Source organism: Lepidochelys olivacea (genome assembly GCF_965140295.1).
Source record: "Lepidochelys olivacea isolate rLepOli2 genome assembly, chromosome: 2".
In the NCBI taxonomy this organism is placed as follows: domain Eukaryota; kingdom Metazoa; phylum Chordata; order Testudines; family Cheloniidae; genus Lepidochelys; species Lepidochelys olivacea.
In genome coordinates this window covers 133,499,889-133,512,473 of record NC_140412.1, presented here as the reverse complement: position 1 = coordinate 133,512,473, position 12,585 = coordinate 133,499,889, and the positions used below count along the sequence as shown (strand labels likewise).

Here is a 12,585-nt window from a genome sequence, read left to right as displayed (position 1 = left end):
AACACAATATTTTCACTCTATGTAACCTTTGCTTAAATCAATAGTGTGACAAAATGATCATGGCTTCTTTGACACAGAGAGTTAGCTTTTTCTTTCAGTTTAATCATGTTAACACAGAAAGCATCAAGTATAGTTGTAGTTTGTTCCTGGGACAAGAAAATCAAGGGTAAAATGGAAAGGTAACAAGGGGAAATCTGGCAAACCTATTTGATCTCCACCTTGAGATCCTTCTCTGTGTCTCTGAAGATTTGGTATTCTGCTCTTTGTCATGCAAACAACACAGCACTGTGATGTTTATTTGAGTAAACGACAGTAAGCATAGCATGCAGACTTATAATGATATAAAAGCACATTTGGAGATCATAGTTGCTAGGAGATATGAAACAACGCACAGAAGCATCAGTGAAGCCGAGTCTCAATAACCCCACAGCAGAATTTGCACTTTAAACACCTCAGAATTCCACACATCCTGTGTACAGTATATGTGCAGCATAGCAGCAATGGTACATGGAACATTACAAATGGTCAAACAGGGATTTCTCGTCTTCTGAAAGGTGACCCCCTACTCTCAATGTCAGAATATGAGCATTAGGAAAGTCCATCTGCCTGTGTCACTACGCTTCACTTTTATTTGGCTTTAAACCTTCATGTATCTATGACGCAATTCATACAAAAGTATCCTATCAAATATTACACAACTCAAACGGCAAGTCATTTCTCCTCTTTGGGGGCAGAGGGGAAGGTTTTTGCAGATTAAACTGCCCTAGATTCCATGTCTCAAACCTGTAATATAATAATGAAGCAGGTGTAATATATTAGGAAACATGGGTACTATAGCTTTTGAAAGCTTTTGTCTTTCCTTACCCTAGTTTCCTTACCCTAGCACTCTGTTTCCTTACCCTAGCACTCTGTTGGTGCTATACAAATAATACAGATGGTGTCATAAACTGATAGTCATTTAAATCGGCAAGAAACGCCTCCAGATCATTTATTGCACCACTGAATAAATTATGGCTTCAGTTCAGGAACGCACGTAAGCATGTGCTCCATGGGCACAGCATGTGCTTAACTCCCACTGAAATCACTTTATATTAAGCACATATTTCAATATTGTCCTGAACAGGGATGTCAGCTTGAATAAGATCCTATGAAGACTTCTCTTCTGAGACATCCTGCACTGGGCACAAATTGAGACAGGATGCCGGACTAAATAGACCCAGGGCCGGCTCTAGGCACCAGCAAACCAAGCACGTGCTTGGGCCACACTTTTCAAGGGGCGGCATTCCGTCCCCCTCTCCCCTTTTTTGCTTCGGCGGCACTCGGCCCCCCACTTTCTTTTTTGCTTTGGTGGCACTCCACTTGGGGCGGCAAAAAACCTAGAGCCGGCCCTGAATCGCCCTCACATTGCAACTAAAGTAGACCAATTTTTTTTCAAATCGCATTGAAATTTTGAATTTCAAAATAAAAAAAGATACAGAAAATTTGCTCTTGTAATTTTTTTCCACTTTTCCTCCCAAACAGGTCTTGTTACAACTGCTGTGCTTTTATATACTCCTGTTGTGTTCAAATTCATTTTAGCACATCAACATTTTAAAAAATATATTACTTGTGCTTGGGGATAGGAGGTGATGAGAAAGTGGCTAACAGAAGCTTGTGAGAAGTGCTGCGGCAAATAGCTTAAAGGAGTTTTCAATGTTTGTCTCAAAGTGTCAAGGTGAGTGAGGTAATATCTTTTATCGGGCCAACTTCTGTTGGTGAGAGAGACAAGCTTTCAAACTGACACAGAGCTCTTCATCAGTTCTCTTTCAAAATGCGTGAGCTTCCTGCCCATTTGCCCAGTAGGCCTTGTAAACTTGAAAGCACTCTTCAATAATGTCATGAGGGGCTGGCAAAAAAAATTCAAGAAATCGAAAGTAATGTTAAGTGTGAGCTGATGATTAGGGTCCCATTTGTTTCTGGCCTTTGTTCAGGTGTGTTGTGGGGAAGGAAGGTCCTAAGGAGCCTTCTGATTGCCTTATGTGGCTCATGTAAAGGCCATATACAACGGAGGTCCTTGCTTGGTGGGAAAGTCTAGAAGTGCTTCCGTCTCTACTCACCAGAGGGCATACAGCAGCCCAAAGGCGCAGGGAAGGGTGGGAAGAAGGTGGGATTATGGTTTTTCCACCCCTCCACAACTACCTGCAGAACAGGACTGTTGTAGAGTAGCATAGCAGCAGCCAGTCTTCCCCTGTGCAATAGGGAGCTTGGGACAGGGGTACCAGAATGGGGTGGGAAGCGGTGGTGCAGAAGCAGGGTCTCAGGGGAAGAGGAGGTGCAGGGCCAGGGTCTTGGCAGAAGGGGCAGTGTGTGGGTGGGGGCTTGGGGTAGAGGGGTGGTGCAAGGGCGGTGCAGGGGGCAGCGTGGCATTGGGGGCGGGCCCACATTTCGGGTGTCTATGGCCCCCCACTTTTAGGGCGCTTCCGCCACTCCTATCTTGGGGAGGAATTCCATCTTTTTGAGCTCCACCAGGGTCTATGCAGCTCCACACTGCTCCTAGCTCTGGGCTGTACCTTAAAGGTCATTAATCATGATCATGGTCCTTTTATAGTCTGAGTGTGAGAAAGATGAAGAGCAGAAGAAACTTACTTTAAAAACACTAGCCATCAAAAAACTGTGGGAGGTTGGATTAAGTGTTAAAATGCTGAAAAAGCAAATTCCACAATGATAAACAATTAGAAATTGAATATCTTGATTTACTCAACTTACATGTACCCCAGTAATGGAATTTCTACATTACAATTTTTTTCCACCTCCACTGATTTTAATAGATTTGTGTACCCGCCAGATCTTAAATTAGTCAAAAACTTTGCTGTGCTTGGAGGGAGATACTTCTAAGATCCTTCAGCATTTTGGGCAATAATAATTAATGTAACTATCATTAAAAAAACACAGGAACATTGTCTTAAACTCCTTGCTGTCTCAGTTTCCACATTCAGATAACATCATACCAGCAGGTCTATTTTTCTTTGGGTAACACATGCAAAATAAACATGGCATAGGAGAGTCCTCGCATCACAAATTGACCATTGGAGCCCCAGACACAGAGGAATGTAAGCCTAGTTAGCTTCATTCACTGACCCCCAAGGATGCACAGTGACCCAAACTACTGCATAGGTTAAAATGTACTGTGCGGTTCTTTTTATTGAGAAAGTCTATGTCTCATCTGCTTCACTGCATAGAGAATATTTTATACCATTCCATTTAGATGAACAAGGTCCCTGTGGAAAGGTTAAAAAAAAAGAAACAGAGAATGGAAGCAACAGCTTCTACACCACTCAATAACAGTGCAGGGCTTGTGACTATGGGCTGCATGCATATTTGTGCAGGCAGCCAGTTACCCCCATCTCCATTGGTTTGTTATCGAGGAATAGACTGAGGGAGGGCACAACGAAACTACATACCTGCACTGCAGCCTGATGTTTCAATAAGATTCAATGTGTTACTAATAGGGGCCCACCAAAGGGCAATTTGAGTGGATAATTCCAACGTATCCCTTCTGTAAAGGAATGGATTGCTGGCATTTATCACAGCAGTAACGATCCCCATTGGTTATCTCAGTTTGGGATCCCAAGCCTAGTGCAGAGCTAGAAATGCAATGTCACAACTACCTGCATAAGCTCTCCAGTGAACAATCCTCACCACAGGCACCACCATAGACTTACTGTTTTTCTGGCATGTTTAAATATATTGCAATAAAAATGTCATTGCTTCATTTATTTTAGGTATTGTTATGGATATGGTATCACAGACTTTATTTAGCAATTAAAAAATATACACAAAGGACAATTGTTTCTTTCTTTTTCTGTATTTTTCAAAATTTGATTTTCTTCCAGTTGAAGAACCCAGTTTCAAATATGAAAAGGGCACTTGTTTCTACAGTAACTGTGTACAACTTGCTCAGTTCCAAGTACTGTATTCATTTATTGTTACCGCTGCTGTGGTTCGCTCCAGTTTGGGAACTAAAACACTTCTTGTTCCAGGAATGGTAACTAAGTTGTTCTTTCTGATTCTATTTCTCCATAGAGTTCAGCTAGCTTCTTAAACTCTGGTCCCCAGTCACCAAGGTAATTATAATCCTGGTCAGAGTGTGTAGTGGCTGAATCCAGAGAGCTGATAGATCCGGCTTCTGATCTATGACCCTCATATGCATATGTTTGTATGGAGTCATAGGGAGGCACACTGGGATCGAGATCTGCCTCTGCCAATCTTTGTCTAATAAATTCATGAACATCTATACTGTTCAGACTTGAAGAAGGCTGGTGCCTAGGTGCGTGCTTCACGTCAGGACGCACATCCCTCCGATACTTCAGCTCCTCAGCAGCTGATGGGTTCCGTAGGGCTGAGATGTCAAATGCTTCAGTGTCCTCCTCTCCACCACCCTCGTCATCATACGTGACAATGTTTTCCCGAACATCCTCCTCGGAAATGATCAGGGGCTCCTTTTTGCTGCGTCTTAATGTAATGAAAAGGACCACAATTGCTAAAGAGAAAATTGCAGGTATTAGGTTAGGTTTACAGGCATTACATATGAAATAAGCAACATATCTCTTACATGGGTCACAAATACGAAATCCCAAATAAAAACGGATCAGACACTTGCGGACTGCTATTTGGATTCTTGCATTATGATGTTGGGCTTCAACGGAGTTATGATTAACTCAGCAGTAGGTTTGTATACCCCGTGGCCAATATTTTCAAACCTGGATGCCTAAATTTGGGCATCAAAGAACAGATTTGCAGCTGAAATGGAGCTGGTGTCCAACTGAGCTGTGCCAATTTACATCTGCTGAAAATCCAGCCACTAAAATCCACCAAAGGCAACTAAATAAGGGCATACTGCTTTTCAGAGGTGCAGAACACCTGCAGCTTGCGCTGACTTCACTGGAAATTGTGGCTACTCAGGACTGGTAACATCAGGTCACTTTTGTTAATACCAAGCTTTAGTTACAACCCTACTCCTCACCATGTCCCTCAACAGCTCCACTACTCAACACATACGTTTCAAATTTCCATTTCCCATTATGGACCCTTGTAACGTTCAGATTGCCTGTGTGTTCCTGTGTGTCATAAAACTGAGCACACATAATGTAAAACACTGGAAGAATATGTAATACACATAAACTAGAGGTTTTTGTGAGTACAGCTAAAGTTTACCTCCCATGCACAGCCCATTGGTGGAAGAACAGGCTCTATTGTCAATAAGGCCCCGGTTCTGCAAGTTGTCATATGCAGACAGTCTGCTGTACCCATGTGGAGTCCCACTTAAATCAGTGGGGTTCCCTGTTGGCACAGCAGCCTGCCAGAATATAGCAAGCAGTGCCTATAATGACTAAGAGGGAAATTTCCAATGGCACAAAGGGCAGTTGGGTGTCCAACCCTGATTAATTATCAATGAGATTGGGGTGCCTGATTCCTGCTTTGAAAATCTTCACTTAATATACGAAAGATGAGATTTTTCAACACTGCATAAGGGATCTGGATGCCCAATTCCTAATAAAATTAATAATCAATTAGCTATCAACTTAAAATCTTCAAGGTTTTGTGTTTTCCTTTTGGAAAAAACAATAACAAAATGCTCTTTCATTTCCATGTCCATGTATTTGCACATATTGTGACTGAAATGTTGATAACATAACTCAAGTGCGTTTCTGTACATTTTAAAGTTATACTCTAAAACCCAGGAAATGGCTGAGAAGCTGTGGTGAAAGGAATCAGTAGAAAGAGCACAGGCTTTGAAGATAAATTCATTGATTTAAGGGATGTACGTGGGTCACAGGACAAATCCCATTGTTTCAAACATTCTCTGTTAGAATGCATAAAAACACATGGATAGTACAATGATGTTTACGTACAACATGTTGTATCTCTGCCAAATGAGAATATTAAGTAATGGGTAAATTAAAATTGGTCTGGGAAAATAGAGAAAATGCATATCCACGGACATTTATCTAATGGAATCATTTTGTCATTTAATATGTCCCCTGCCCCTCTTGATTATGTTGTGCACTGATATCAGCTCATCTCACAGAGGTAATTAGAAAGTGGCTTTTGTACAGTATTAATAGTGCTTCTTACAGAGTAATGCAATTCAAAACTCTTTTCCTCATCTCTCTTCTTTATCATTTTTCCAGCTGTTCTAGTGATGATCCTTGAGTCAATGGCTTTCTGAAACCTTTTCAAATTACCTGGGAAGATCTTCAATGCTAATTACTCTGACCTCTGGACATTTTTTTCTACAGGATGCCAGTTTTTCACCAGTATGCTTTACAGGCATTTTTCCTAATAATTTTAGCAAAACCTATCTATAAAACCACAGCTTTATATTTCTAATTACCTCTTTTCACAAGTAATCCCTGATTCAGAAACGCATGATAGTAAAAGCCGCTACTGCCACGTTCTGAAGGCTAATGAAAGGATATCAGTATTTAACCAAGAGAGTGGCTTACCCAGAAGAATGATGACACAGAGCAGAATTGCAATTAAGGCTCCTGTGCTCAAACCGGCTGAGGAAAGGAAAGCTTCGGCATGGCAGGTCCGAACGCGCCCATCTCTCTCACATGCACAGACCCTGATTGTAAGGGTGCTGCTGCTGCTGAGAGAAGGGATTCCACTATCAGAAATCAAAATCGGGAGGTAGTAGACATCTTGAGTAGTTCGACTGAATCTCCTCCGTCTGGTCAGGATACTGGCTGTGTTATCTATAATCACAAAAAGCAGGACACCCTGGCTTAATGAAGAATAATTATGATTTATTGTTTCTGTCATGCCCAAGGGTGTGAGAGACACCTCAACAAACAGACAGTCCCTGCCTCAAAGGGCTTACATTCTACAATTTAAACATGGCAGGACAAAGGTGTGTGACAGAGCAAAACAACAGGGGGGAGTGTGGTGGGATTAGGCAGGGTTACATAAATATCATGTGCCAGCTTTGCCATTTGCCAGTTCACTTCTTGATGACTTAATTTACTTTGATAAAGTTTTTGGGTCTCATTCTCACTTAAGGACACTTTGTACCATCTGGGTAGTGTAAAGGGACCTGAAAGGGGGTGCACATGTAACTTACATCCACTTAAAGTCCCATTTTCCACTACCACAGTTGTGTAAAAGTTCTTTAGCATAAACGAGAATAAGGCCCTTCAATTTAACTGACTGTGTTTCTTATAGGCTTCACAGCAGAAGTGAGTTATCAGGAGAGATCTGAGCGAGGAGAAGAGGGTGGCCAAAAAGCACCAGCTGTGTGACATTCAAGGTGGAGGTGAGAGTTGACAGAGTGAGCTAGGGTAGGGGGCATGGGAAGTTAGAAGGTGACACTCAGCTAAAGGGAGGGAACAGGCAAATGGATTCGAGTCCTAGCAGAACAAAAAAGAGGGGAGAGGAAGTTCATGTTGAATTTCATTACTTAAAAGTTCCTCAGGTCCAGCTGGCATGCTCCGCAGTTAATAATACTAAGGGGTTATTTTAATTTTACATTTATATGATAGTAGCACCCAGAGGCCCTCATTAGGATCAGGACCCCATTGTGCTAGGTCAGGGATTGGCAACCTTTGGCACGCTCCCACCAGCTGCGGTTCGCCACTGCAGGCCAATGGGGGCTGCGGGAAGCGGCGTGGGCCGAGGGATGTACTGGCTGCCGCTTCCCGCAGCCCCTATTGGCCTGCAGCAGTGAACTGTGGCCGGTGGGAGTTGCGATTGGCCAAACCTGTAGATGCTGCAGGTAAACAAAGCAGCCCGGCCTGCCAGCGGATTTCCCTGACCGGCCGCGTGCCAAAGGTTGCCAATCCCAGTGCCAGGGGTTGTGCAAACACATAAGAAGACACTGTTCCTACTCCAAACAGCATGAAATCTTCTAAGAAGTCAAGTGGAAGAGGGAATTGATACATTTTTATATACATATACACATCTACAGAAGTATATTTTAGTTATTATAAACAAGAGTCACTTATCCCCACCAACATGGTACCAAATCCATCCTTAACTGATTGATTTCTTAAAGACATTGTGAGCAGAGATGAATCCTGAGGAGCAATATGAAAGAGGATAGTGGCCATAGAGATCAGTTCAGGGAGTGTTGCGACGTTTTCAAGAGAAACTTGTAAGTGAGCTGATGAGTCTGGTATCACTGGCAGAGCCGAGGAGATGGGTCATCGTGTATGTGAATACGTATGATCATGGAGATGTATCTCTGTAAGAGTGGAGTGATTAAGGGCAGGGAGGAGAAAACAGGGGGATGATTTTGTAATATTACTGGGAGTCAACAGATGATACTGTTACATAGATAGCCTCACAAGCTTTGTTTAACCAACACTACAGGCAGGAAGATCTTGCACACACATGTGTTGGGGCAGTTCTTTTTTGGAAGTGGCTTTCACATCACTATTAAAGTCTGTTCACTGCCTGACTCTTTCTGATTGGAATATTTTTGTTTAGGTGTTGAGCTGCTGAGTACAGGACATACTGAAGCAAACATATATATATGGTCTCAGAAGCTCAGTGGGTGCTGAAGAATGCTAAGAAAGAACAACTGACCAAGATTATGGTGTGCTGAAGTCCATCCAGTTAGGATGAACTGAGGAAAGTATGAATTTTTCCTGAGGAATGGAGGAAATTGAAGCAGGAAAGAGCATACATATTGTTAAGAGTCCTGTTAAAGGGCCTGAACAGCTGGGTTGGCTTAGTGATGCTTCAAGACTCTGCTAACAATGCTTTGGGAAAGGGGCACACCAAGAGAACTAGGTAGATGTCACTGAAAAAGGGATACAGGTGCAGGAATATAGATAGAATGGCACGTTCCAGCCCACATGGCTAGTTGTTTTCCATGGTGGGGAGGGGTCATGAGTATGGCTAGGTTGGGTAGGTATTACTTACTTGGTTTTGATTCAATAAGCCAGCCCTTTCTCTATCAAGCTCTTTGTGCCAACACTTTAAACATTGATCTCATCTGTCTCTCTATCCTAACATTTCACCCATGCCTGCAGCAAGATCTATGTACGTATGTGACCCCCATCACCATGGGACTGGAATACTTGGCAATCATTAATGGATTTCATTCTCAACACCCTGTGAGGTAGATATTATCCCATTTTTACATGTGGGTAACTGAGGCAAAGGGTAGATTAATTGACATACCCAAGATCACACAGGAAGTCTGTGACTGAGCCAGGAACTGAATGTGTTTCCCACATCCCAGTCCAGTGGACTGTTCACTGTGCTTATTGGTGCTTTCTTAGATGACTTAGCTAAATACATTTATCTTTGTCTCCATTTCCACTGGTTGCAATATATAAAACTGCCTCTTAAGTCTCCTTCCGCACTTAAAGGTCAAGGTGCCACTTTTGTGGGTTTTGCTCTGAGGCAGGCTGGCTGCCCAGCAGACTTCCTCCCACTCTTTGGTGGTATGATGCCTGCCTGCTTTGTTGCCCATAAATCCATGATCAGGCCCCATGTATAAAAACACAAATAGATGATTCTTTTGAAGTCATTAACACCCACTGACAGTATGTTCCTACAAAACAGCCTGAGAGTGGGGAAATAATATTTATAATGATACAATCTATCCCCTCTGTTACTGAGGTGCTAGGGTGTTGCACACTTAAAATAAACTGAATGAAAACCCCTCAGCAATAAATAAAACGGTGTCAAATAGTCTGCAAGAAAACCCCAACAGAAGTACTACACAAGAAACACAGCAAATCTGTACAGCTGCTTTTGATTTTGTGACACAGACCTTATTCCAAAATACACCTAAAAGTGTATGCAATACAAAAAGATTTGTTTTAAGACATCTCCAAATAAGCTGATAAAATTTTAGTTTTTACCATGCATTGTCTGGGGAGGTAGCCTTAATGAGACTCTGCAGCTATGACATTTTATTAAAAAAATCAAGATCCCTCCACTAATATTCACTGTTTCACCATTAAAGTACATGCTATTTCCACCTTATTTTGCAGCACCCCTCATTTTGTGTTACAATTGTGTCACTTGATAGAAAAGATCAAATTAAATGTCACTGGGATTCAGATTACATGTATTATATTCAGAGACCTCTTCCCCAAAGCTGGGTGAGTACTGGCCTGCAGATTCTATTCACAGACTGTGCCATGGAAAGAGGTTCATCGAGTTCACAGGTCCACAGGTTTTACAGGCCTCTGCCAATTTAATTTAAAAAGAATTGGAAGATTCGTAAGGCTTATTTGACAAGAGGTTGGAAGAGCTTGTTCTTTGATACATGTATGACATTTTACATTTACTAAAATGTTTTTCACAAACAATTTCAGTTCTTTTATTCTAGCATACGGATGGGGCGATGGGCTATCATGATGCTGAATTGGCTACAAAAGACCATAATATTGACCTTGCCACTCATTAAACAGTGGGGGGCTGTTGTCTGGCTTGTTGGAAAAGAAGTGTGCCCCCTTTAAGGGCTAGAAAGCCAAGAAGTGACTTCTGACTGCAGCAGCAGACCGGGGCAGCATGGAGTCTCTGACCTGTTATCCACAGGTGACCATAAGAGAGGGGAGACTATATAGATTCATGCTGGTGCAGAAAAAGCCTTCTTTTACCTGGACCAGTGGAACAGCACCCATCCTACCACCCATGAAAGTGGTAAAATACCAGGTTTTGTCAGGTTCTGCTGTGGGCATTGCACTAGTTGCTCCTTTCTCGGGGCAAGGGAAAAGGGGCTGGGAAGAAATTTTTCCCTCACCACCAGATTGGCAAAGGCAAAGTGTTTTTGTATTATTTTTTCCTTCCTTACAGCAGGTTCAGGAGGGCTTAGTTGGGCGAACATGAGAGAGGAATTAGACTATGATGTCGCAACTCATTATGTAAAAGTGGTGAGGCTGTCCAGTGCAAGTATGCCTTAGGGAAGGGATACAATGATCAGACAAAATGGATTGGTAAAGGAGGTATGCTTTAAAGGAGCAAAAACAGAGATATGGACTGAATTCCCATTGATTTCAGTTCCCAAAATTGCCACTGACTTCAGTGGGGCCAGGACTTTACACATTGTCATTGTTCATCTAATAACTCTGCCCATATCTGGGATAATTCAAGTTAACTTGTTCTGACCTTAACACCAAGAACAAGATCTTTAGTAATTTTCATACCCAAAAGTACAATGTTATACAATAATGTTTTATTTAATATGGCAAAATTCCCATTGCCTTCAATGAGGCCAGGATTTCACTCCATGTGTTTTTGTAGTGCAAATCTGCAAACCACTCCAAGAGCTAGATTTGCAATATGTGAAGGAGGATCATTGTACAAAAGAGCCAACAAATTTGACATTTTAAGAACATATATCTTCCAGAATGCAATGTCAGGCCTTAAAAATCCAACTGAATTGCATTCTATCAACCAGAATTTTGATGAAACAGCATAACCAAAATGTAGGCAAATACTTTAATTTGCAACATGACTTTTTAAAAAGTGCCATATCCTGACTGGCACTGGGCTCCTGGAATTGCAATGAAGTCAATGGGAGTTGCAGGTACTCGGCACATCTCAGCAATTTTGTAATAGAATGGTCAACAGTAGGGATGGTTTGATTTCAAGTTGTAAGAAAAATGGGGTGAGAAAACAACACCACAAAGTTATCTAGACAATATAATAAAGTAAAAATATCAAGAATATATTTAAGGGCTAAAGCTTGTAGTGCAATTCCATTTTCGTGACAAGTAACACCGTATCCAGCAACTGAGCATCAACAGTTGCATCAGTCATGAGGCTCATCCCAATACAAGTCATCCTCAGATCTTCTACAGCTAATCAAACATGTAGTAGCAAGTGCTATTAAGAATACTGATGATGGCCCTTTACTTCTTTTTGGCGATGTATTATTTTTCTGTTGTGATGGTGTCTACAGGCCCCAACATATAAGCTCAGTTACTCTGTGTAAATTTAGACAGAATAAGAAGTTCCTACAGTATTTGCCCATGTAAATCTGCCTGGGATGACATCCAGAAGAGGCCCAGTCTTTAAATCTGGGCAGGAAAGCATAACCTCCTCCTTTCTTCCCCTGACATAAATCTAACCTAGAGTGAGTGATCCAATGATGCAGCTAAAACAGCAGTGACAAAAATGCAGTCTGTTAAGAAAAAAAGCCAAACACATCAGAGACCTAATACGAGAGCAAAAAGTGAACCATCCTGAGCAGAAAGGGTTTAAAGTCACACAAAAAACACGAGTAGCAACCAAGCAAGGATGAAAGAATTTAACCATGGAAGCTTATTGGCAAAGCTGTGAAGAAAAGAACATTGAAACATGAGGTCTGATATGAAATAAGGCAGCAGATAACTGCAGACAGGGGGAAATCCAAACTGAAAAAGCACAAAGATGTCAAAAGAAAAAAAAATAGGCAAGGTTGCTACAAGATGAAATAAAAAAGTCATGGACGAAGTTGGCAGACGTAACACTAGAGTGAAGAAATCTTGAAAGAACGAAGTTTAACCCCACCACCCCAATGAGAAGCTGACATTTTTATACTGTATAAAATAAATTAGTAAACACCAAAGAGTTGAAAGAATGCAATGCAACAACATTTTTCAC

At 41.7% G+C, this 12,585-nt stretch overlaps 1 protein-coding gene across 4 annotated transcripts in view; it reads right to left on the bottom strand.

Annotated features, from left to right (window-relative positions):
- Positions 1–2,759: 2,759 nt before the first annotated feature.
- The window catches only part of CDH18 (cadherin 18), an 849,773-nt gene continuing 839,947 nt past the window's right edge, over positions 2,760–12,585 (bottom strand). For all 4 annotated transcript variants that reach the window (XM_084618628.1, XM_084618629.1, XM_084618630.1 and 1 more), the window contains 2 exons: positions 6,486–6,737; positions 2,760–4,519 (listed from right to left, as the gene is read on the bottom strand). In XM_084618628.1, coding sequence (XP_084474754.1) covers positions 4,029–4,519; positions 6,486–6,737 — 743 coding nt within the window. In that variant the 3' untranslated portion in view covers positions 2,760–4,028. The remainder of the gene's footprint in view (positions 4,520–6,485; positions 6,738–12,585) is intronic.